Source organism: Phocoena sinus, chromosome 12 (assembly GCF_008692025.1).
Source record: "Phocoena sinus isolate mPhoSin1 chromosome 12, mPhoSin1.pri, whole genome shotgun sequence".
NCBI classification, from domain to species: Eukaryota; Metazoa; Chordata; class Mammalia; order Artiodactyla; family Phocoenidae; genus Phocoena; species Phocoena sinus.
Window position 1 is genome coordinate 41,871,569 of NC_045774.1, and position 26,986 is coordinate 41,898,554.

At 36.6% G+C, this 26,986-nt stretch overlaps 1 protein-coding gene across 3 annotated transcripts in view; it reads left to right on the forward strand.

The window, feature by feature from the left end:
• Positions 1–26,986, forward strand: part of FAM184A (family with sequence similarity 184 member A) — a 120,315-nt gene that overhangs the window by 70,897 nt on the left and 22,432 nt on the right. For all 3 annotated transcript variants that reach the window (XM_032651926.1, XM_032651928.1, XM_032651927.1), the window contains exons 7-9: positions 5,414–5,575; positions 7,808–7,929; positions 8,394–8,544. In XM_032651926.1, coding sequence (XP_032507817.1) covers positions 5,414–5,575; positions 7,808–7,929; positions 8,394–8,544 — 435 coding nt within the window. The remainder of the gene's footprint in view (positions 1–5,413; positions 5,576–7,807; positions 7,930–8,393; positions 8,545–26,986) is intronic.

Here is a 26,986-nt window from a genome sequence, read left to right on the forward strand (position 1 = left end):
ACATTTAAGTTGTAGATTTTCTTCTGGAAATAAGCTTTTTAAGTGGATATATATATTTTCAATATTTTGTTAAAATGAAAAGCATTTGGATTTGTTTATTATAAGATGTTCTGTCACAGTTGTTATGCTGCCTGACACGTGGTAGGAGATCAGTAAATATTTGACATCAATTGTAGTAATATTTTTTGGATCTGTCTTCTAAGGTAAAAGAAATAAAATCAAAAATAAACAAATGGGACCTAATTAAATGTAAAAGCTTTTGCACAGCAAAGGAAACCATCGACAAAAGAAAAAACCTACTGAATGAGAGAAAATGTTTGCAAAAGATATGACCAATAAGGGGTTAATATCCAAAATATATAATCGGCTTATACAACTCAATATTGAAAAATAACCCAATCAAAAAATGAGCAGAAGACGTAAGTAGTCATCCATATGTATACTTTGGAAAAATGTCTAACAGGCATATGAAAAGATGTGCAACATCACTAATTATTAGACAATGCAAATCAAAAACAACAATGCCATATCACCTCTTACCTGTCAGAATGGCTACTATCAAAAAGTCTACAAATAACAAATGTGGAGAAGAGGGATGTGGAGAAAAATGGAACCCTCCTACACTGTTGGTGGGTATGTAAATTGGTGCAGCCAAGATGGAAAACAGTATGGAGGTTCATCAAAAGACTAAAAATAGAACTACCATGATTCAGCAATTCCACTCCTGGGTAAATATCCAAAGAGAACAAAAACATTAATTCAAAAAGATACATGCACCCCTCTGTTCATAGCAGCATTATTTACAATAGCCAAGATATGGAAGCAGCCTGCGTGCCCATCAGCAGATGAATGGATAAAGAAGATGTGGTATATGTTGGATTGGCCAAAAGGTTCATTCAGTTTTTTCCACAAGATGGCTCTAGTAGCCCTTAGGTGTATTTAACTTCATTTGAAACAATTTTGTTAGATTGTATGTGACAGCTGTCATATCAATGTGCATTTAAAAAAAGACCAAAATTGGCTAATTTTTGTATAGCCATCTTAATATTGAAGATGGAAGAAAAAAACAACATATTCAGCATATTACACTTTATTATTTCAAGAAAGGTAAAAACGCAACCGAAACACAAAATAAGATTTGTGGGACTTCCGTGGTGGTGCAGTGGTTAAGAATCTGCCTGCCAATGCAGGGGACAAGGCGGGTTCAATCCCTGGTCCAGGATGATCCCACATGCTGTGGAGCAACTAAGCCTGTGCAGCACAACTACTGAGCCTGCGCTCTAGAGCCTGCGGGACGCAACTGCTGAGCCCACGCGCCACAACTGCTGAAGCCTGTGCACCTAGGGACCATGCTTCGCAACAAGAGAAGCCACTGCAATGAGAAGCTTGTGCACCACAATGAAGAGTAATTCCCCACTCACCGCAACTAGAGAAAGCCTGCACGCAGCAATGAAGACCCAGTGCAGCCAAAAAAAGAAAAAAAAGAAAAAAGATTTGTGTAGTGTATGGAGAAGGTGCTGTGACTGATCGAACATGTCAGAAGTGGTTTGTGAAGTTTCGTGCTGGAGATTTCTCGCTGGATGATGCTCCACGGTTGGGTAGACCAGTTGAAGTTGATAGCGATCAAATTGAGACATTAACTGAGAACAATCTACGTTATACCACGTGGGAGATAGCCCACATACTCAAAATATCCAAATCAAGTGTTGAAAATCATCTGCACCAGCTTGGTTATGTTCATTACTTTGACATTTGGGTTCCACATAAGTTAAGCAAAAAAAAACCTTGACCATATTTCCGCATGCTATTCTCTACTCAAATGTAATGAAAATGTTCCATTTTTAAAACAAATTGTGACAGGCGATGAAAAGTGGATACTGTACAATAATGTGGAACGGAAGAGATCATGAGGCAAGCGAAATGAACCACCACCAACCACGCCAAAGGCCAGTCTTCATCCAAAGAAGGTGATGTTGTGTATATGGTGGGATTGGAAGGGAGTCCTATATTATGAGCCCCGTCCGGAAAACCAAACGATTAATTCCAACAAGTACTGCTCCCAATTAGACCAACTGAATGCAGCACTCGACAAAAAGCATCCAGAATTAGCCAACAGAAAACACATAATCTTCCATCAGGGTAACACAAGACCACGTGTTTGTTTGATGACCAGGCAAAAACTGTTACAGCTTGGCTGGGAAGTTCTGATTCATCCGCTGTGTTCACCAGACGTTGTACCTTTGGATTTCCATTCATTTTGGTCTTTACAAAATTCTCTTAATGGAAAAAATTTCAATTCTTTGGAAGACTGTAAAAGGTACCTGGAACAGTTCTTTGCTCAAAAAGGTAAAAAAGTTCGGGAAGATGAAATTATGAAGTTGCCTGAAAAATGGCAGAAGGTAGTGGAACAAAAGGGTGAATACATTGTTCAATAAAGTTCTTGGTGAAAATGAAAACTGTGTCTTTTATTTTTACTTAAAAGCTGAAGGCACTTTTTGGCCAACCCAATATGTATATAATGGAATGTTACTCAGCCATAAAAAAGGATGAAATTTTGCCATTTGCAACAAGGGATGGACACAGAGAGTATTGTGCTTAGTGAGGTAAGTCAGATAGAGAAAGACAAATACTCTTTATGTTAATGCTTATATGTGAAATCTAAAAAAGGAAAACAAATGTATATAAGAAGACAGAAACAGACTCACAGATACAGAGAACAAACTAGTGGTTACCAGTAGGGACGGGGAGTGGGGAGGGGTTAGATGGGGTATGGGATTAAGAGGTACACTCTACTGTGTATAAAATAAGCTACAAGGATATATTGTACAGCATGGAGAAATATAGCCATTATTTTGTAATAACTTTAAAATGGAGTACGATCTATAAAAATATTGAATCACTATGCTGTGTACCTGAAACTAATATAAAATTGGAAATCAACTATATGTCAATAAAATACAAAAATAAGAAAATTTTTTAATAAAATAAAATTTATAGGGCTTGATATGGTGAGTGGTAGAAAGTGACTCGGGTATCTAGCTTAGGTATTTGGACAGATAATAATGCCACTATTGGAAGATAGGAATCTGTACTTCCTGTAGAGGAAAAATACATTGGATGGCAAGACATTGAGTCGTTTGGCTATGCTGACTTTGCGGTGATTGTGAGACATCGAGGCTGGAACTAAGTAGAGTGTGCAGGCTTGGAGCTAAAGATCGGGCAGTTCTGGAAGCCATTTAAGTAGAAGAAGAGCTTACCCAAGGGTAGCTAATGAGAAGATTGCTGGTAACAAGAAGTGCACCAATATTGAATTAACAGAGCCGGGAAAAGCGATTGAAAAGGAGAAATCAAAAGCATGAGAACAAGGATTAATGGATATCAGAAAAGCATGAAAGCAGACACTTGCAAGAGGGTGGAAGTGTCAGTGTCAGACAGTGATTAGGATCAGACTGTGAGGCCTGAAAATGTTATGCAATCAAGAGTTCTCTGAGGACTTACCTGTAATGTCAGTAGAATAGTAGGATAGAGGCCAGAGTTAATAGGTTTAATCTGAATCATAGTGGATGACAATGCTTTTTTAAGACTGTATGTAAATGGAAGAGAAGAGGAGAATGAAGTTAGATTCTTTCTTCAACCTTGTACCAAAAAAGCTCCAGGTGGGCTAAGCATTGAAATGTAATATTAAATCATGAATATAAATATAAATAAAACTCAAGTGACAGAAATACAAGGACAAAGAAGGCTTTTTGAAATATGATGGCAGTGTCATGAATTAAAAACACAGAATATTTGTACAGATATCAAAACACACCATAAGCAAAATTATGAGAGGAGAAGCTGGGAGGGGTGGAATAGGTGATTGGCAAATGTATGAGTATTGATCGGTACCTAATATTTGTATGTTGCTTTCTAGTTAAAGAACCTTTTTCCATATATCCTTGAACTTAATTATCATAGTAACTCCGTGAGGTAGGTATTTTTACTGCTGTTTTATACCGGCAGACCCAGAACTTGAAACTAGATTTTCTCGTAAATTCAGTCCCCTTTAACTCTGTTAACAGTCACTTTTCTTCCATTCATTCATTCACTGCTGCAGAACACATTCTGCAAGCCAGATCAACACAAAAAGTAGAGAAGATACAAGTAATCTATGTAGACTAGGGAAATGTGACATAAATACAGTGACAGAGAAAATTTTACAGCATTGTAAATGAATATTATTTACAAATATGCTAGTTAATTTTCAAATTTAAGGAAAACTGATGTCTGCCTATGAGAATTTAAATTTCTAAAATGACTCAAAGTAGTTGAACAACCTGGCCAAACCAATTATAGCCATGAAAGAAACTAAATAGTCCAACATGTATTTAGAGAGGCACTAGACCCAGAGGATTTTAATGGATGAATGATACTAAATTTTCAAAAAACAAGTAAATCTTAGCTATGAAAATATTTCAGAGCCCAGAAAAAAATGGAAGCTCCCAGCTCATTTTATGAGGTTGGCATCCCTTTAAAGATACTAACAAGATAAAATGCTACCGTCCCTGGAATTGTTCAGCATGTGCATATATCTGCATGGAAAGGAGACAGGAAGTTGGGGGCAGGGGATTTCGGGTCAGAGAGGGGATTAAAGAAGGATTTTCAGTTTTCTTTGTGATGTCTGTATTTACAGTGAGAAATACTCAGGTATTATTTTTTAATTACCAGTTGTCATTTCTGTAGAGTTTTGATAAGCTCGGCTGTTTTATAAAAATGAGATTTTTACTTTGTAATATTTTCTTAGATAATTGAAAGTATTTCATTTACTGATTTTATAATAGCTCTCATTACTTGAGGTCTGCTTAATCAACAAATTGTCTATTAGCTCCTAATTTCAAGAGTGTGTGAATTCAACTCTTAACAATTTCAAGACACACATTTTTTATGGAAACATAGAGATCACAACATATCCTAATTTAAGCTACATTTACCAGCTTATCAATATTGACCTAAATCTGTCACTTCTATAAATAGATGGAGAACAGGGCTCAAATGAAATATAAGTGATTCAATTTTAAAGAGCAGTTTTAAAAATATTTTTATCTAAAAGATCCTTTTGTCTCAATCTTGGGTATGATCTTTATCTTCAATTCTTTTTTATAGGTATTTGATTATATGATAGAACCAGGAATTCACAGGAGCTTGAGGTATCCATGTATTTACATGGTTGCCATGACAAAGGGAAATCATAAATATAGAGGTCTTTTCAAAAAACAACAAATGAAGACTATCATGGTTGAGTGCTTCTTCCAAATTCATCAAGAAAGATCCATCAGTAAAATTACATCTAAAGAAATGACTTTAAGAAAACAAACGTGACTGTTTGCTAGTCGATTACACTGAGGTGTATTAAAAGTACTGTATTTACCTGCAGATTGGCCACCTCCAAGAAATGGTAAGCAAAAGTGAACAAGGTCTTGGCTCTGCAGAAGGACTCATTGCTAGTCTTCAGGACTCCCAGGAAAGACTTCAAAATGAGCTGGACTTGACTAAAGGCAGGCTGAAGGAGACCGAGGATGCTCTATTAAATGCTGAGGTAATGTCATTATCCTGTTATAATCTAAATATCAGCGAGGTAAAAATATAATTTACTTTGCTTAAAGTTTATTACAAACATCACATTTATATATAATTATTATTATTAGTTTCCTAGGACTGCCATAACAAAGTACTACAAACAACAGAAATTGGCTTAAAACAACAGAAACTTATTCTCTCAGAGTTCTGAAGATTGAAAGTTCAAAATCAAGGTGTTATCAGGGCCATTCTCCCTTTTAAACCTCTAAGGGAGGATCCTTCCTTGTCTTTTCCAGCTCCTGGTAGCCCCAGGCATTCCTTGGCTTGTGGCAGCACAACTTCAATCTTCTCTCTGTCTTTGCATGGCATTTTTCCTGTGTCCTCACATCTTCTTGTAAGGACACCAGTCATACTGGATTACGGGCTTACCCTATTTCAGCGTGGCCCCATCTTACCTAATTACATCTTCACTGACCCTGTTTCCAAATAGCATCACTTTCTGAGGAACTGGGGTGTTAGGACTTCTACATATCTTTTTGGAAACACAGTTCAATCCATTTACAGTTAGTACGCACAGTTCTTTTACTGGTAAGAGTTGAACTCCCATGTATAGCAACTCAGTGGGTCTCTGTGACCTACAGATTTTGGAAAAGATTTGTCTTTCCTCTTCAGGGTCATGAAGAAGAGCAGATATTTAGACTGCATTAGAAGGTAGAGAAATGAACCATACATCTAGGGGGACAGTAGCTAGAGATTTATCATTTTTTCTTTCAGAGAGATGGTTTAAGGTGTGGGCTCTGAAGTAGGATTGGTTGGGTGTGAATTCTGCATCTATCACTTAGTGTGTAACTTTGGGCAAGTTACTTTTTCTCAGTCTTAATTTCTTCATCCACACAATGCAGGAGAGGCGGGGGATGATGATAATGCACGTCACACTGCTGTTGTCATAACTGACCGAGGTAAACCATTACAGCACAGCGCTTAGCAAGATAGTAAGCACTCAGTACATGTTGCCTTCAAATTTTATTTTTTTCGCTTAGAATTGGATTCAGTTTCATTTCTTTAAGTTCCTTGCTCATATTTACATTGTCCTTCTATCAAATAGTAGAACATAATAAAAAACTTAAGCAAAACCGTATCAACTGTTCATTTTCTGTTCTGCTGGACAAATTTAATTGAGAAAATATAAGGTGCTGCATCACAGTTTACCATAACTTTGAGTAAGCTTCTTAAGAGCAAGCGCTTTCTTCTTTTCCCACCCCAGTAATGTCTAATAAAGTGCTTTGCATTCAGTAAAAGAAATACTCTTCGAGAAATTCTACTCCATTCAACACTGTCTTCGGTGGAAAACATAATTCTTAGAGGCAGAGTACTTAGTGAAAATGACAGTTGGCTAAGATGGCTGAATTCAGGTTTCAGTACTTACTGCTTACTAGCCAGGTCAACAATTACAGCCCTGACTTGCTACTTTCCCATCAATCTGCATATGCCCCTGGCAAGTGGGTGATCCAGAAAGGGTCATTGTGCAGTGTGCTACTGGCAAGTGGGTGATCCAGAAAGGATCATTGTGTTAACAGAAGGATGGACCATCATCTCTTCCTTTTCCATTGTACCCTAAGAGCAGCTACACTGCTGGCAGGGATTGATGGTTGCCAGTGTTGTCCGAACAGGTCATATCCAGCCCCAAGCTCCAGAAAACCACTTGATTTATGCTACTCTACAGAGACTTCATATATATCATAATAACACTAAACCCATGGACCACTGGTTTGAAGTTACAGGATGAAAATAGAAGCCTAAATTTCTCATGATTATTTTAATCACGTCAGTGAGATACAACGATAATGCTTAAGCTTTGTAGATAGCATACTTTTGACATGAATGGGAATGAATTTTAACAGCGTATCTGCCTATGTAATGTGTGTACAGGTGAAGATAATTGAATTCTTTGATACCTATGATATGGAAAATTTAGTTAAGATTATTCATTTAATGCTGACTTTAAACTATTAAAATAATTTGCAAACTTATAAGCCTTAATAAAATATAGTTTGCACAAGGACATTTAAAATATTAAATGGGTACCATGATTTTATTGTCAGAAAATCTCAAGTAATTGTCATAGATAGCACTATCAATTATTGTGCTGTAGAATTTAAAAGTTATAATGCAAGCACTCCGTTATTTGAAATAAGCAACAGTGACTTTGCTTTTGAAGACTAGTCTTCATTGAAAAGTTTTTATTCTTCAGAGTGAGCTAGAACAAGAAAGGCAACAGCATGAAGAAACACTTGCTGCCATGAAAGAAGAGGAGAAACTGAGAGTGGACAAAATGGCCCATGACTTAGAGATAAAATGGACTGAAAACCTTAGGTACATTCTTTACTCAGTAATGTAATCTTACCTATACAGACGTGCAGAAAATGGTTTTCTGTCATATGGCTTATATTGTCTCACTGTTGAAGCTGTAGTAGCAGCATTTTTAATGAATTTTTCCCATGATTAATTGCAGAGAAATTGGAATTCTCTTTTTCTGCTTAAGTATAGATTACTTTTTATTTCATTTCCTGGACTATAACATAGGAAGAGTACTCACCTGAAGTCAGAGGACTTATTGCTCTCATACCTATTCTGCTGTTAATAATTTGATAAATAAATGATCTTGGATAAGTTACCAATTTACTTTATGGTCCTTAACTATGAAATAATCACCTCTTATTCTGAGTTGGCTTTTGAGGAGGATTAATTAAATGCTTAGAAAACCTGCAAGCAACTATACTGCAGTTATCGAGAGGAATAATTCTCTTCACAAATTAAGTGCATTTGTTCTATTTTAGACAAGAGTGTTCTAAGCTTCGCGAAGAGTTAAGGCTTCAACACGAAGAGGATAAAAAGTCAGCGATGTCTCAACTTTTGCAGTTGAAAGAGCGAGAGAAAAATGCAGCCAGGGATTCATGGCAGAAAAAAGTAGAAGATCTCTTAAACCAGGTAATTAATAGTCTGTAGATTATGGAGGTTCATTTTCTTTGACATTCTCTAGCTACAGAAATATAAAACATTGTATGTTATTAATTCACTGTATTTTGTCATTTTTCATAAGGCAAACTTAAAATTTTTTAAATGTATAAAATCAAGGAGACAGAAACTTATGAAACCGTGTGCTAAATAATTGTGTTACATCTGCAGTCCTAAGTACTGAGAAGCACTTACAGTTTTTTGGTTTAATATTTGAAATGAATGCATTAAAGATTTTAAATGGAAAACTTTTATTATTTGAAAGTATACCATCTTTTTCCAAGCCATTAGATACCATTTGGGCAGTGGAAGGTAAAATTTATTAGATGTTATTCTGATTTCCTAAAACCACTTACCAGAAGTGAGTAACAGGAAGTTGCCTCTTATGCTTCAAAATGACATAAATGAAAGGTGGTTTTCTAAATCTATCTTCTTATGTCAGGCTTGTTACTTCCAGAACATTTATAACTGTAATTAAAAGAATTTGCACATTTTCACTCATTTACACAACTTCTAAATTTATGAATTCTTAACAGTCTCCTGCAAAGCCAGTAATTAAATAGGACTGACTGCATGAGTCACCACTTGATAAGCAAGTGCAGAACTTGGACGAGAAGCAGCTCAGCAGTTCAGTGCCAGAAATCCACTATTATCTTTCTATTGTGATCATGATGAATTTCAAAATAAACAGGGCAAGCTTTTTGTAAAATGACTTATTACATAGGTACATACGTGCAGTGTCTTTCAAGAGCACTTTGAGCCTGCCAGTTCGTGACTGGTATTTCATAATAACTTATAATGTTACTCTGGAAAGGGAGTATACCTACATGAATATTTATGAGCTTGTGTGAATAAATAAATCTGAAACCTTTGAAACAAAAATAAGAAAACAACAACTCTCATTAGAAGTTGGTCAGCATGTTAGCATTGCTTATTAGTTACCTTCTGTATACTTACATTACATTTCTACTTCGGGATCTAGAAGGACAAGTTTTACTGGGTAGAGTGGTACTACTCCTCTATGATGTTCTGTACTTTGGAAGATTTAATTTTATCATATAATTCAACTACATGATAAAAATGGAAAACATCCTTAAAAGTCCGCCTTGTTTTTCAATCAGGAAGTATTGACATAGACATTTTCTGGCTAGATTTGGCAATGTAAAGAGGGCCCACCACTTCTCCCACCTGTTTTCTATCAAATTATTTTATTCATTATTCATTTACTCTTTCTTATATTAAATTGTCAGATTTCATCCATGCTTCTCTGATATTCTTTTCTTGTCTTGTCTTTTTTTTTTTTTTTTTTGATACCTCGTCTACATTGTTCATTCCCGAGAGGACATAATGCTTTGCATCTTGTTCGAGGTCTGTGCATCATAAAATACTTCATTACATGTGGCTCCAATTTCTACTAGCTTGATAGAAAGAATTTTTAAATCAGTTTTCAAAGCAGATTAACCATAAATACCAAGATAACCAAGAATTAATTGCCTCCAAAGGTAAAACTGTTCTGTGCTGCTTCAGGCCATCAGGCCATTTCCAAAATTACAGTATCTTCCTTTCTCGCCACTTCTAAAATATATAGGCCACACACATTACCGTAGATAAGCTGGAAAATAGCTGTTGCATCCAGGATTGTCTACCTGAGGAAAGTTAAGAAAACAACTAAACAAAGGATTTCACGTTGAAATGAAAGTGGGTATTATGTTAGAGGTTTCACTCTTTGTAGACGTATGAGATGACAACGGTTCTAGCAAGCCAGCAATTTTTTTAATGGAACTTTGTTTTGGAAAGAAGACCCTTCCTGGCCCTTTGGATCTTGTTCTCTTGATTCTTTCTGATAGTTTCCTAGAGGCTGTGCTCTGACACCTGCTCCACCACTTTCCACTTGCCTGACTCCTGCTCAGCCCAGCTCCTCAAACCTTCCGCCCCCGACCCTGAGTGCTACAGCCACTCCACTCTGTTCACCCAGCACAGCCTGCACCCCTCCGCACTTAGGGAAAACAGACCCGGCTTGGGGTTCGTGACATTAAGGAAGTAAGAGTAGAGAATAGAATAGGAAACAGCCAGGGCCTAGGCAGAAGCGTATGTTATGAAAGGTATCAGAAGATCTGCATTTTCATGTATTTTAATTATTTCTGAGTGAACTGAACACAAGTCTAACTTTTGCGCCTTAGCTTACATGTATTTCATCCTACTTAGAGCAAAGAAGAATTTGTCTTTCACATGAATTTAAACTCTTGAGAGTTAAATTTGATTTAAACTAACCCTCATAGCCTATGTATCAGAAAAATGGGTATAGAAAAGCATAAGAATTTCATTTTTCTTTAATCAGATGTTTTTTACTTTATGAAAAGTTCCAAAAGCTATTATTTTCATTCTGTGCTCCAATCAGAGCCTAATTTTCTTTTTTTTTTTTTTGCTGTACGCGGGCCTCTCACTGCTGTGGCCTCTCCCGCTGCAGAGCACAGGCTCTGGACGCGCAGGCTCAGCGGCCATGGCTCACGGGCCCAGCCGCTCCGCGGCATGTGGTATCTTCCCGGGCTGGGGCACGAACCCGTATCCCCTGCATCGGCAGGCGGACCAATCAGAGCCTAATTTTATATCTTTTAGTTTTCTTTTAATATTTCATTGTGTTCTTTTCTTTCTATTCAATGATTACACTTCAGTGCAAAACTAATTATGCTTCCTGGGCTGATCGGTGCGTACATTTGAATTCCTTGAAAGCAAAAGAACTACATTGTTATTTTTCAACTCAGTCTAAAGCAAAGCGATTATATAGATTCCCCTGTGATCGTATTTTCTATTTGTGATCCTAAACTGTCATCATTTATTTCTTTATTTCACCTTTTTCAAGGCAGATTTAATTTTGGAACCAATATGACTTCATATTCCAATGCCCTTATTCAGACCAGTGGACTGAGAAATTTGAGAGACACACGGATCATCCAGGCATAAAATTATGGAATTTTGTAGTTCATGTGTGACTTTCCATTTTGAACTTTGAGGCCCCAAGGTCATTTAGCTGGTTTTAGTGATGTATATAACACAATTTTTACTCTCCACATATTTACGGTGTAATAGGGGAAAGATTTGGATACAGATACCTACAGTAAAAGTCACTGTGTAGTAAGTGACTTTGTAAATGGTCTGGACAGTTCGTACTGTAGGAGCAGTGGTGCAGCAGCTCTACCAGCTCACCAAGCTTGTCATGCACATACCTTCTCAGCTTCATATTCAGGGTCATCACGGCGGTGGCTTGCAGTCATCCATGGTGGGAGTGTTTACATCACAGATACAGCACATGCTACAGATGAGGGCTTTGTTTTTCAGGGAGCTGTCAAACATTTACCAACATACTGCTGGGTAGAGAGTAGAGAAAGAGTAGAGAAAGAGTAGTATAACCAGTGCGATTGGGAAGGAGTTCATTGAGGAGGTCAGCTTTAGTGTGACTCTTGAATAAGGTGAAGGATGAACACAAGTATTTTTATTCATTCACCAAACATTTAATTGAATATACTCTTATTTCCCAGGCACTGTGAGGAATACAGAGAAATAAGAGGACAGTTGGGGAGAGAGATCATTGTGAAAAACTTGGACTTCTAGGCTTGCGAGTTCAAAGTTCGCACAATAAGCTGTGAGATTCTATCAAAGGTTTGTGGACAGAGGAATAACATGCTGAAATTTTTATGTTAGACAGCTTAATATGGCTGTGATGTTGAAGTGAGGATGAAATGGAGACATCTCGATATAAATCCCTAAGTTAAAGTGTCTGAAGCAGACCTCTTGAATGCGTGCCATGCACCCCTCTGCCATGCCAGCCTAAGGCAGCCCGCCCCTCCTAGACCCCTGCCGTTCCTCACTGCTCAGCCTCCTCTCTCACACCGAACAGCCAGCCTGTCAGCACTTCCTGCTCTCTACCTTCAGAGTAAGTAAGCCCGGATCTGCCCGTGTCTCACCACTTCCTGCACTACTAGCCCAGGCCAAGCCATACGCAGTTCTCTTCTGCACCGCACCTGGAACCTACCTACAAATTGCTTTCCATCCGGCCATTTTAAGTTGGGGCTTCCCTGGTGGCGCAGTGGTTGAGAGTCCACCTGCCGATGCAGGGGACACGGGTTCGTGCCCCGGTCCGGGAGGATCCCACATGCCACGGAGCAGCTGGGCCCGCGAGCCATGGCCGCTGAGCCTGCGTGTCCGGAGCCTGTGCTCTGCAATGGGAGAGGCCACAGCAGTGAGAGGCCCGCGTACCGCAAAAAAAAAAAAAAAAAAAAAAAAATTAAGTTGGATGAAGTTATTCTTCTGCTTCAAATCCACCAGTGGCTTCGCGTCGCGTTTAGAACACACTCCACACTCTTATCATGGCCTGCAGTAGCCTCGTGATTCGGACCTTGTGATTTGGCCTCTGGCTGCATTGCCAGTGTCATCTTCTGCCACTTTCTCCCTTCCTTTCTTACAGTCATACTGAACTACTTGGAGTTTCTGGACCACACACACCAAGCTTAATCCATCTCAGGGCCTCTGCATCTGCCAGTCCCTCCAAACGGAATCCTCTTTCCCCAGATCTACATGGCTTGTTCCTCAATTTGTTCAATTCTCTGCTCAGATCTTAACTCCTCAAAAAGAGCTTCCTTGACCACTTTAAATAGCACCCGCTGTCACTCTCTGTCTTCTTATTCTGCTTTGTGTTTCTTCAGAACATTTGTTACCACATAGCATCATATTGCTTCCCTTCCCTGTTAGAATGTAGCTCCATGAGAGCTGATCTTTATCTGTACTGTTCACTGCTGCATCCCCGGCAGCTTAAACTGTGCCTGGCATGTGGTAAGCCCTCAGTAGTTGCTGAATAAAGAAAAACTGAGGCACGGCATCCAAAGAGGAAGTTGTCACGTATATGAAGTACAAATAATTCTACCCAAATAGGACGTGAGTTAAGTTGATTTCACTGAGAATTACCAGAAAAACTGTAAAGGAACAAATCATGTAATTTGATGGAGTACTTTGGTAAAGGAGAAGGAAATGTTAAAACTGACCCAGGATTTGAAGCCAGGATAACGAAAAGAAGACCATCGTCTGAGACAGGGAGGTCATGACAAACCACTTCACTGAAGGGGGCTGAGGTGGTGAGTGTGGTTTTAGACGCATTGATTCTACAATCCCAGGGTATTTTGGCATTTGTCACACTCAGTAGGAAAGAACAATGACATGAATAAGAAACAGAGCATTAAAATCAATGCTCTTGATCAAGAGTGACTGAAAAGCCAGTTTCTTAAGGCTGTTGCAGACCGCTTTCTGGTTTCTAGACTAGTGCTGTCTAAAATGGCAGTGACAGGCCACCTATGACTGTTCAGCACTTGAAATGAACTTCATCCAAATTCAGATGTCAGTGTAAAATTTATACCGGGTTTCAAAATTTTAGTATAAAAAGAGAATATGGAATGTCTCACTAGTACTTTTTATATAATTTCATGTTGAGATGCTAGTGTTTGGGATATATTGGGTTACATATATGCCTAAAAATAATTTTACTTTCTTTTTAATATGGCTACTAAAAAATCAAAATTACATATGTGGCTCTGAATTATAATTCTATTAGCACTGGACTAGACTATTTAGAACGCAAAATTTTGAGTAAATTTGGCACTATAAGCTCAGGACTCATTCTGCTGGCTCTCTCTCTTAACTCTTTAAGAAGTTTTATGTTAGGAAGAAAGGAATTCTCTCTCTTTAGAAATCATATTTCTGTCTATTGAAAAAAGATTATATTTTCATCAGTTTTATGCCCATTTTAAATGAGTAACAGTACTACCTTTTAATGGAAGAAGAGCTGCAAGCAGATTCTGAGGTAGAAGGAATAGAAAAGGACTTGGAATAATCATCTCTTCTCAGCTGATTCGAACCATGACCTTGACAGAAGCCCTAAGCAGTGCCAGGAGATCAGTGAAGCTTGACCCTGAAGGTTCAGAATCCTCTCCCAAGAAATTAGGAGGGCAGGAACTATGTAAAAGAAGCATCAGAGATTCAGCCTGAACCCTGGGAAAAGAGAGAACTTGGGTAAGGAAGAGGGAAGTCAAAAGAAGAAGAAGCAGGAAGACGAAGGGAAATAACATGGAGAAAAGAGAAAAGCCAGCTAGAACAGAGAGTGGGAATAGCAGGCATGGCTCAATTTTGCTTTCTCAGAAAATGTGGAATGGAATTAAGGTCTACCAAAAATCAACCAACATCCATGATACGTCATTCTTCCTACTTCAGTTCCTGGATTCAAAGTTAATTTGCAATGTTTTCCTTAGTAAATACGGAAGTTTAAAATTTTTCTTCAGTCAAAAAAATTAATGACATTCTTACTTCAACTATGTTATATCCTCTTTTATCAGACCTATGTTATTTTTATGCTTTTTTTCTTCTAAAATAAATAGTACTAAATTGCTTTCTGAATTAATTTGCAAATCTAAAAATATTTAATTTTCTTTTCCCTGCCAAAAACTCCCTTTTGCAAATTTAAGTCTATCCAGTTTTTATATTGACATCTTTAGGAGAAGAGGGTGAAGAGATGAAACTATGATATCTATACCTAACTTTAAAAGAGATGTTAAAATACTGGGTAGTTTTAATGTGTACTGAGTGTGTGTGTGTGTATCTGTTCTGCAAAATACTATAGTAGGACTGTGATGACATGCAGAACAGTTTGTGCCTTCAGGGGTACTAGGGCCCAGAACACACCTGAGAAATACTTAAGAACTTCTAGGTGGCACTGTAGTAATAAATCAATTTAATCTATCTCTATTTCCTATGGCAAGATACTAAAAAGAATTAAAATATTTTGGATATGAAGGCATTTAATGGATGTATGATTATAAAGTTATTTAAAGACGTAGTCTCTGAGAAGTGTTAAGATTACCTAACATATTAGCTTTTCTCTACCTTAATTTCATTTAAAAGCCAGTTATTACTAATTTAGTTAAAACATTAAATAGTTGTTCATGACTTTTTCTTCTATTTTTTTGCTTCAGGAGAATTATTAAAGTTGTGATTCCTACTTCTAATCTTAGGTTTATTGGTTGCTTTTCTCTAGATATTAGTATATTTGAAATTAATATTAGAACAAGCTTTATATAGTTTAAGAAATTACAGTATTGTATATTAAGTATTTAATTTTGGAACATTTTATTAAGATCTAACATTTTACTTGAATTGCAACATAAGATTAGTGTAGATATTGCTTCAAGGAATTTAGAAATTTAACAAATGACATTTCTTTTGTTAGTAATGAAAATTTTATTCTATATATTGGCATTTGATGACATTTTGACATATGTCAAAAATTCAGTGCTTCTGATATGGCATGCACTGTGTCAGACCAGTGATGGGGCTGTAATGATCTCTGCCTTCTCATTGCTTGTAATCTAGAAAAGAAGGCAAATAGAAATAACAGTGTGACACATTAATTCATTACAACCATGGGACACAAGTGTATGTACCATGAGGACCTACCATAGTCTGGGAACTTGGGGAAGGCTTCTCTGAGTGGGGGATCCTTTACCTGAGACCTGAAAGAGAAGCAATAGTCAGGCCAAGAGGGGAAGGAGAACAGCAATCTGGGGAGAGGGGGAAGTACGTGCAGAGGCCCTCAGCCTGCCCCCAAATACCTTTGTTCTGGGGAATAGAGAGCTAGGAAGGTGGTAGAGGTAGGCAGGGTCAGATCTTGTTTGCCTTGTTGAGACTTTAAAGGGCAATGAGGAGCTACTGAAAGGTTTTAATCAGGAGCGTGACGCATTCAAATATTGAAATTTCAAAACTCTGACTGCAGTATGGAGAACAAAATAGAGCAGGGCAAGATAGGTGCCATTCAGTGTATGTTGCTTCCCTCTTGGCAGTCTGTCTTTGTTCAGATTAATATTTTCTGAACAAATATTTAGTATACTCATTAGTTCATTTCTCTGAAGGGTTACATTTCTAAGTCTTAGATTCTGTTGGCTTTTGTCAACAGGATTTATGCAAGATACACATATTTTTTCTAAATAATTTCTTTCTTTTTCGTTATCTAGAAGTTTCTCATTACTGCCTATGTTACTGTGGGGAAGGGGAAAAGGTAGAGTAGTAAGAACTGACTCAATAATAAAAGTCCATGTCATTCATTTCGTTTTTTAGTAAACGTTTATTGACCACTTACTCTGCCAGGTACCAAGTCTGGCATTTTGGATACAAAATATGAACAAGGCAGGGTCCTCTAAAAGCTTGTAATTCAGTGGATTTCAATAGTTATATACCAATATGATTGCAAACTGCAAACATGTAAAAAACCTTGTGCTATTTTCTAAATGAATAAACTGAGGTTTAAAACAATGAGATTACTTCTAAGAGCATAGTTTCTTAGGTACAAAGCTGTAAGTTTCTAATTAAGTGCAGCAATTTTTAGTTATTTTCAGTTTTCTTCCTCACTTAGCTGAAAGTCTTATTATATTCGTCCTTCAAGACTAGAAATGCTGAAACACATTAGTAAGCCTTCTATGCTGAAGTATCCAAGTGCTTTCAATGAGCTGAAGAGGACCTCTTGAGGCCCTTTTCACTCATCTCAAAAACTAACAAGTAGCTTAAGATGCTTTAAAACAAATTGACTATTATATAGGGCATTGATTTTTATTAGCACGGATCTTGCCCATATAGAATATTGCCAAATAATATTTTTGCATACAGATTTTTAGTACATCCGATATTCTTTCAAGCAGACATTTACTTGGGGGATCTCATCCAGTTTTGTGGTTTAAACACCATCTGTATGTCAGTGACTTTCAGAGTTAAACCTCCAGCCTTGATATCTTCACCTCAATTCAGTCACTTGGTTGTCTAATAGGCATCTCAGGCTTAGCATGTCTGACTCAAAAGTATTGATTCTCAATCTCCAACCCATCATCTTTGCTTCTTGGCACTGCTTTTTGCTCAAAGGATGAGGAGTCATCCTTGCTTTCCCTCTTTCCTTTCTCTCTCATGTAAATGTCAATCCTGTTTATTCCACCTCCCAGCGCCACCTGCTTCCACCTGCCTTAGAAAACACTAGTCCAAGACACCATATAACAGCCTTCTATCTAGCCTCCCCAATTTCACTTTTTTCCACAGACTTGAAGTAATCTTTTATGATGTAAATCGGATCATGCCATTTTAAATGTCACGTTTTTCAAAAGATCTTTTCTTACCATCAACCCAGTATCACCTCTAGTCATTTCCTGTCACATCAACCTTTTTTTGTCATAATATTTACCATGAACTTTTTCTTATTTTTTGTGTGTGTTTGTTTTACTATCTTATTCAGTTCTCTATATCACTCTGTACTTCCTGGAATGTAATAGTACTCTAATAAAAATTTTTTAAACAAAAGAATAAATCTTATTTCGTTTATGTACTCATCAATAAGGGCACTGTGACCCAGCACCACTGTTGTGCCTTTTCTAATTGCTGTTGCCAGGTCTATGGTGTAAGTCACCCCAGGGCACAGCTTAGCGACCATGCCTTTGGTTTAGATATTTCCATGGCCTGCCAACAGTATGTTGACAGAGTTAGTGACCATATGAGTTTAGATTCCAAATGTTCAAATATACTCTCAAATAAAATCTAAAATCTAGAATTCCTACAGAAGAACCTCTGATCTTTCATATTGGTCTAATTTATCAGTTAGTTCAGGAATCCTAAATAACATATATATTTTTGTCTGATGATACCTTAAAGAGTGAAAAAATCTACTTCATAAGTAAATGCCATACATTTTACGTTAACTTCTAATGCCAGAACATCAATTCAGAGAAATACAAAGAGGTTAAAAAAAAAAAAACTACAGCTAAAAATCCCTCAGATTTTCATAAGTTTTGTGAAGTCTGGAGAAGTTGTGTCTCATTAGTATATAAAGCATATTATGAGTATGAGAAAGCATAAAGAAAAAAATAAAATTAAACTAATTTATTTAAAAGTATGAGCGTTTAAGAAGTTATGGTGTAATCAAATAGAAAGTTAATCATTTTTCTCAACTTATTTTTTCAACTCTGTGAACTATATCCTAAACTATATTTTGTATTAGTCTTAATTTATTGGTAAAAATTTGTTTACCAAATAAAAGCTAGCTTTAGTTTATGACACACCAAGGGATATTCACATTATGAGGAAAAAAAAGAAAAATTATGTTTTGTCTGAAAATTTGATTAGTGTCCAAAGTAAAAACCATTTTATAGGAACTTTTCTAGTTATATTAATAACATAAATTTAAAATACTATTTTGTATCCTTGGAAGGCACAAAAGTGAGGCAATTGAAAATGAAATCACATTTTCCCCACATTTGGGGGAGGGAGAGTGTGTGTTTTTCCAATGGTTTGTCACTCAGAATTCCAGTGAACTTCTTAAAAATGAACCTAGATCATACATAATTTTACCAAATATATCCTAGAGAAGAGGGTTGAAAAGATATGAAGGCATCTCTTCTTCCTTTCCCCTGAGTATAAAACCTGATTATTATCAAATCTTTACATTTTCAATGATTATCCATATTTATTTCTGGCCCCCAAATTATGTAGTCAATCAAGTTAGTGTTTCAGTTCTCATCTGCTCATTTCTCGTAAGAGAAATCCTTCTAAAATCTACCCAATGCTGAGTGGAATGCTTTGAAGCATTATATTGCAGATTTCTGGGAGGCATTTAGAACAGTAATATTCCTTCTAGGTGCTTCAGTAACCATTATCTTTTAAACTGACCTCTGGTTTACTTGTACTAGCCTTTGGTCTCTTGCATAGGTAAGTCTGCCAGCCCACAAGCATCAGACACTGTTCTAAGGGACTATAAATAATTTAGACTCTATGTTGTAAATTTCTTTTTGTCTGATTTCTTTCTCAGAACTGTTTTCAACTTATTTTTTTCTTGAGCATATTGTAATTAATGTTCTGTATGTTACTCTCCCTTTTTATTCTTCTTTCTTTCACTTAGTTGATTTCTGAATGTTTCCCTTTATTCCTGTGATCTTTTTCATAGAGGCACTCTCTGGGTGAAGCTTTGCATAAATCTATCAACAATGTAAGTGAGCGGCACTTACAATTTGTACATAAGGGCATGTTGCACTTTTGGTTTTGCATAAACATCATCACCGCTTTAACTTATGATTTTAAAAAATACACTTTTTGGCATTCAGTAAGATATGTTTTGTATATGGGTAACAAAAGCTTCTAACTTTCAGGCATGCATTTGTGTATGTGCATACATCTACCACATTGTATTGATAAGCATGTATTTTATTTTAAAGCCAAGCAAGATTTTACCTCTCACACGTAAACTTCATTATTTTAATGTTTACTTTGAAAGATATAGTAATATTTTTGAAAAACTGTTAAGTTGTTGCCTCTCATAAAAATGGAAATAAATGTATTTCTTCTTTTGTTAAACTAGTTTATTTTTTGAAAAAGTAGCATCAATTGACTTCTTAGAGTGTTAGGTAGTTGTGCAGGTTCATAGATTTAGAACATATTTTACATTTTAATGTTAAAATTACTAAAAGATTTAAAGCAAATGGAGTAAATCCCTTTCCTAAGAATTGGCAAAGCTATTCTTCTACTTAACGTACACTAAAATGTGCAGAAATTAAGCTTCAAAGTTATATTCCATTTAAACACATTAAAATTTTTTATCTTTACACGTGAAGAGAGAAAATGAGATTTATTTTCACATCAAACCCATACCCAACTTGTTTTTTTAAAATAAGTTAACAGAGAGCTAAGTAAGCATCTTTGAATATTTTTCTTGATATCCTAGGGCAGAGGTCAGCCAGCCTCTTCTGCCAAGGGCCAGACGGTAAATATTTCTGGCTCTGTGGGTCAGGCAGTTTCTGTGGCAGCTACGGGATTCTGCTACTGTGTGAAAGCAGCCACAGGCAATATGTGAATGAATCCGTTAATCTACAGAAACAGACTGTATGTAATGTGCCAATTCCTGACCTAGAGGAACCAGGTCTTGAGTCTAGAGATAGCCTGTGAAATTTTGATAACTTCAAAACTATGTTCTCATACCTTTCTAATTTCTTTCTACTATGCAAGAAAAATTTTATCTACTCTTTAGATTCAACTTTACTGTCTATGTAAAAATTAGAAATACATGAATACGTTTAAAGCCAGCTTCTTTAATATATTTTAAAGTAAGCAATAAAGATATTTATCTCAATGTTGGTGAAATAAGGCTACATTTAGAAATGTTTTAAAACAGTCACATAGAACATAGTGAGAATTTGGGCATGATTGCTATATTAATCCAGACTTTTTGACATATGTGCTGATTGGGATAGAAATACGAACCCAAATAAGATATGAGTACTGTCAAAAATTAGTTGAATTGTACTTCAGAATACTTGCAACGACATAGTCACTTCTTCCTAAATAGTTATAAATGAAAAGGTGTTCATTAAAATAAAAACCACCTTACTGAAGTTGAATCTATTAGTAATTGAAATGAGAATGCGTTGACTCATCTCCTACAAAATAAGTAAAAGGGGTCTGTAACACACTGACATCCCCATTCATTAATTCTCTTTTGTAACATTGTAGTCATTGAGGATGAACTCATCACTCAGTCATCAACCAAACAAGATGTGACCTTGTCAGTGTCATTCAGCAGGGTGAGATCTACCCACCCGCTCCACACACCGTCCTCAGCCAGCCTTCCATGGAAGAAGTTTCCCACTATATGCTGTCTTGTTCTAAAAAAAACAAGTGATTGTTGATTCCTCTGTTCTTTATAAAAGCTTTATAATTTTTTCCAACTGAGAGGATGATTAGAAACATATTCCAGAAATATCTTGAGGACATTAATTAGGCATTACTGTGGTTCTTAATCAACTCAGTTTATAGATCTTAGAAAATACCAAAAAAATTATGACAATTGAGAATTTTCAGGATGGTCATAATTCCAGAAGCTTAAGTTTACTTTTCTTAGCTAGACTCTCCAAAAATAGCAAATTAGAGGTTAAAAAAGGAAACAGCATAGAAAGAATTAAAATATTCAGACACCTTCAAACATTTTACATGAGCATTTATGTAAGTTGTTGACATAGTAGTAATTAGCCTTACCGTCCTCTACTAAGCCTATGGTAGCAGTTTTTAATGTTGCTTCATATATTTGAAAGTATTGCACTGAATATTAATATCACGTGGTTTAGACTTTCTAGTAGTTTGTGTTGGCCTTTCTTGTCAAAATTAATAAGTGTGCTGGCTCAGCACAACTCCATACCTATACTTACTGAAAAGCGAAATTATATTTATACATCCTATTTTTCAAACTGCTTTTCCTTACAAATTTTCTTGTTTTCACAAAAATGAATGAACCCTCTCACACAAAACCTCTACCCTAAAAAAGCAAATCATTTTTGAAAAATCATGATTTATGAACAGCCTTCTTCAAAAACACACAGAAGCACAAGATAAACAGTTCACCAATATCTTGATAAACTGATCAAAACTACAGGAAGAAAAAACCATAGGTAATACTACTTGAGGAAAATATCTTGTTTTCCTCCTTGATCTCATAAAATGAACGGAGAGCGGAGGACAAGTAAAAGGCCAGGGCTTCAAAGACTTCTCTAGACATTGCTTTAAGATTATCATTAAAGAACCAGCCAGAGTCTTTCATTTTATGAATTCTGGGGCAGTGGTTCTTGACTGTGACTGTACATTAAATTCATCTATGAAACTAAAAGAGAGTTATGTACAGCCTTCTGATAGACTCATATGTGTGTGCATTTAGACCATTTGTGGTTTTTGCGGGGGGGGGGGGTTGGTGCAATGTTTATAATAGCAAAACCAGATGAGATGATCTGAATTTCCATCAGTAAGAATTAAAGTAATTATAGTGTATTTATACTTTGGAATGATGTCTATTAGGATACATTTGGCTATAAGCAGCAGAATACCCAGGTGACAGTGGCTCAAGCTGTCAAGATAATTAAGTGCTCAGGTACTTTCTGTACTTCTGCTTTGCCATGCTCAATGCGTTAACTTTTGGACCTCAAGTTTGTCATGTCATAGTTGCAACATGGCTGCTACAGCTCCAGCTGTCATGTTCTTGAACAGCTGTGCTAATGCAAGAGACTCTCCTTAAGCATTTTTTACTTTTATCAGGAAATAAAGTCTTTCCCCTCCCCCCCCCAAGTTCCCCACATACTTCCTTTGAGCTTATTAACTAAAACAGAGTGATATGACCTTAGAGTTAGATTACCGTGACTTTCTTATCCCAGTCATAATTCACTCCTTGGTGCTGGGAGAGGGGCATACCATCTTGAAGATAGGGATTTCCATTCAGTCCGTGAACAAACTCAAGAGTTCAGCTAACTGGGAAGAAAGGAAAAGGGGGAGATGGGCATTTGGGGAGGCAAGAAACAGTGCCTGCCATTCGCATTATATGTAGTCATTGAAAAGAATGGGGCATGCCTACACGTCATGGGTTATGTACCCTAGAAATGTCACCGTGCAAGGAAAAACAAACCTCTAAAACCAAACTTGTTGGCCTCCCTAATGGAGAAATCATTGACCATCATTGAGCAAATCCATGAGTATACTCATCTTGAAGGGAGCTACATAGACTTCAGTGTTTGAGAAGCCACTCCATCACATAGCAACACCTGCGGGTCTGGACACCCTCCCTCATGGTTTCGCAAATGAAGTAGTGTTTCTTTCTCTGTGTAAGACATAGGGAATGTCTGTCCCAATCAGCAGCCCCATGGGTCTCTGTTCCAGCTACCTTGGACATTAAGCACTCGTCTCTTAAGGTGTGCCCTGGGGACCCCAAGTAACTTTTGTGTGTAAGACATAGCCAATATTTTGTCATGTCAAGGCAGCTGTACTCTCTACATGGTGGAAAGCATCCACCTGTTTACACACAATGTAGTAAAAAAAAAAAAAAATATGCAAAACAGGAAATTATATCAAAAGAGAAATAAGTCGTAAGAGTCTGGGGAGATAACAAAGTGGTAAAACTGGTTACCCTTAGGGATTGGAATTTGGCAAGGAAAAGGGAAGGAAGGAGACTTTCACTTTCATTTTATAAACTACTTTATTTAAAAAAATTATTTTTCACAACGAACACTTATTACTTTGTTAGTTAGGAATAAAAATATATTAGGTAGCCTGGGCTCAATTCCAGACCTATTTAATCACAATATCCAGGGATCAGGGCCTGGGCAAGTACATTTATTAACATCTACAGAGATAATTCTGATATACAGCCAGGTTTGAGAACCACAGATTACATTTACTATCTCAAGAAATGCTTTGTTTCGAGGATAAACAATTTGTATACCTTCTGTATTCTTTCATTTCTGTAACAAGAGTGATTTTTTTTAAAGGGGGGAAAAACCCAACAGTGCATCAAAAACGTAGGATGTACATAATTAATGACATATCTCATGTCGACATCCTATCATATCCAGTACCTCAGATTTGAGGTTTCAGTTTCTATTTTGAGGGATTTCTGCAGGCACCGTTGTAGAGGTACAGAATCTTTGTGAAACTGCCCTGTAGGAAGTAGGTAAAGCTTTCCCTTCTTCAGAAAAATGTATCCATATGTTTTTAGTTTTGTCTTTTTGAAATTTTTACACTTTATTTTCAAAAAGATAGTATTTTAAATGGTAGAGATCAGAAGGTAGCAATCACTATCAGCGAAGTTTGGCTTTTAAAATTGTTTGAAAGTATCTGGTACCTCCTTGATCAGTAGAATATATTATATAATTCATATCTAAACTGCTGTGGTTAGAATTTTTTAATTAGGATTAAAATTTTTACTGAAATAAATATTCTCTTTGGTTTATTTAAGATCAGCAAAATAAAAAGCCTTAAGATTTAAAATTATAACAAATGTGTAGAACTAGTACCATATGCTTCATAATTTGAAAATATAATTTGAAGTAACTACTTCTTCTCATTTATTCAACACATGCCTTTCTATAATACTGTAATAAAAGTATTGATCAAGGTTACCAAAAGTATTTAATGCAAAATCTGTCGTTCTCTTTTATTTTGAATTAAAGAGAACGACAGATTTTGCATTAATGAAATTTTATAGTATTTGTATTTCCGTAAAGTATACTAAACTCTGCTGTTTCAAGTTATAGCTATAAAACATTAGTTCATTTTACGTTGCTTTGCTCATTTCTGTCTTTAAAGTGCCCTGTAATGTTCATGCTGAATAAAGGCTGACAATATGGTGCAATCTACTAATTTATTAATTTGTAAAAAGAACAAAATAAGTAAGTTTTGGTGCTGCATTGCATGGTAAAGGCTTCCTGCTTATAATTCATGTTACTGTCTTGAGCATGAATCCAAAGATTTTTAGATAGCCTTAATATTATTTTGGTGTGCTTTCAAAATTAAGAATATAAAATATATAAACTAAGTATACTTGAACACTAAATTGCATGATAATGTCTTTTTGCATATACTTTGTTTTCTTGAGTATAGATAATAAAGATTAATCATATATCCTAAAATGAAAAATATTACTTTGGAGTTCTTTCAAGGTAAAGTATATTATGATATAACATATTTAAGTGTATTTTATTTAAGCTTGAGAGGTTGGAAAGTGTGCTTAGATTTTAAATGTATAACTGTTGTATTACTGTGGTACTTCATAATATGTTATAATTCTTGATAAATTTCATCCTTAAATGGTTCAAGTGTGAGTCAAATTATAGTCAAATTAACATGTGGGAGCTCTTTTTGACACAGTGAACTTTTGAAGTAGGTATTTCAGAAAATAAGCTACACTGCTGTGAACTGATGGGCTTCTTATTAACCTGAGTGCACACTTCATTGGAGGACAGAATCCAGGGCCACTGCTAGCCCACATAGTGCCTGTGTACACATCAGAAAATCATGCCCGTTTTCTTTGAGTGGAGACAGATGCGTACCAGGCCAGATGGCGGGGTGAGCAGTTCATTCACTGGGTAGATTAGTCCTCACGTGGCCAGATAATAGCTTTGACAATATGAGTCATTATTCTACATGTAACAGTAGTCTTTTCCTAATGTTCTCATATGTGTTTTAACAAGTTGTCACCAGAGACAAGGTAGTCATGTGGGTCCCTGTGCTGGGTCTGGGATTAGGGTTGAGCTTGGGAAGAGAGTGGCTAGGTGCCTTCTCTATTTCAAGAACCACCTAGCTGGGAAGAAAATGGCTCTGTCACTTTACACATCAGGATTCACAAACATTTTTATTGTCTTTTACCCTTTTATGATTTGTTTTCTCTTTCTGGATTGTGTTTAATATTCATTTCAGCCTGATTTTCTTTGCATAAAATGGTAAGAAATCACATAGTATAGTTTGTTTTGGTCCTCCTTCTCCACAAATAAGGCTTAGCTGTTGCTTTCTCCTGCAGTTTTCACACTTGCAGGGTTTATTTGAGCTGTAAATCATGAGTGCCACTGCCATTTAGAGGTGTAGGGAGTTGCATTGCCTGGGGTCAGAGTGTTGCAGTTCACCGTGACTCCAAACATATGAAATAACCTCTGAAATCTTAGGCTTATGTAGAAATTAATAAGTAGAATTCATATAACTTTCAATAGGTAAACTTACTTCTTTGGAAATACGTTAAAACAGACTGAACAGGGCTTCCCTGGTGGCGCAGTGGTTGAGAGTCCACCTGCCGATGCAGGGGACACGGGTTCGTGCCCCGGTCCGGGAAGATGCCACATGCCGCAGAGCGGCTGGTCCCGTGAGCCATGGCCGCTGAGCCTGCGCATCCGGAGCCTGTGCTCCGCAACGGGAGAGGCCACAACAGTGAGAGGCCCACATACTGCAAAAAAAAAAAAAAAAAAAAAAAAAAAAACAGATTGAACATATGTCAGTTATATCATTTCTCACCGGTGCTTGACCCTTTATACAAAGGCACGTGCTAACCTTTACAACTAATCCTGATGTATAACTTTGCTCAAAACCCTTCCAGACAGCTGTTATCCACCCTAAGCGCACTACAGTCTGTGACTGTTTCCAGCCGCTGACCTCTGACCTCTCCTGTCTTCCAGTTCCTTCTTTCTTTTCTTTCTTATTTTGCATCTCTGGTGATTCTCCACCCTTTCTCTTTCTTTCCCAGGTACCTTCCTTGGTGAGACATGTGAGGCAGACTATATCTGCCTTCCATCAATCGAAAGAAAGTCTTTCCTCATTTACAAAAACTCGCTTTAAAGTTCTCTCTTTCCATTAGCTTTCTTGGCCACAGAAACAGTTTTACTTGTGTATAAACACAGTATCTTAAGTTATTTAATGGAACACATTTGACACCTTTTTATCTGGTTCCCGTAAGTTCCCCTTAGTCTCAGACATCTAGAATATGATTGAGTTATCTAGTTTCAAGTTTATAGTTTCCTGTATGTGAGAAGAGAAATAAATCAAATAAAAATTTGGT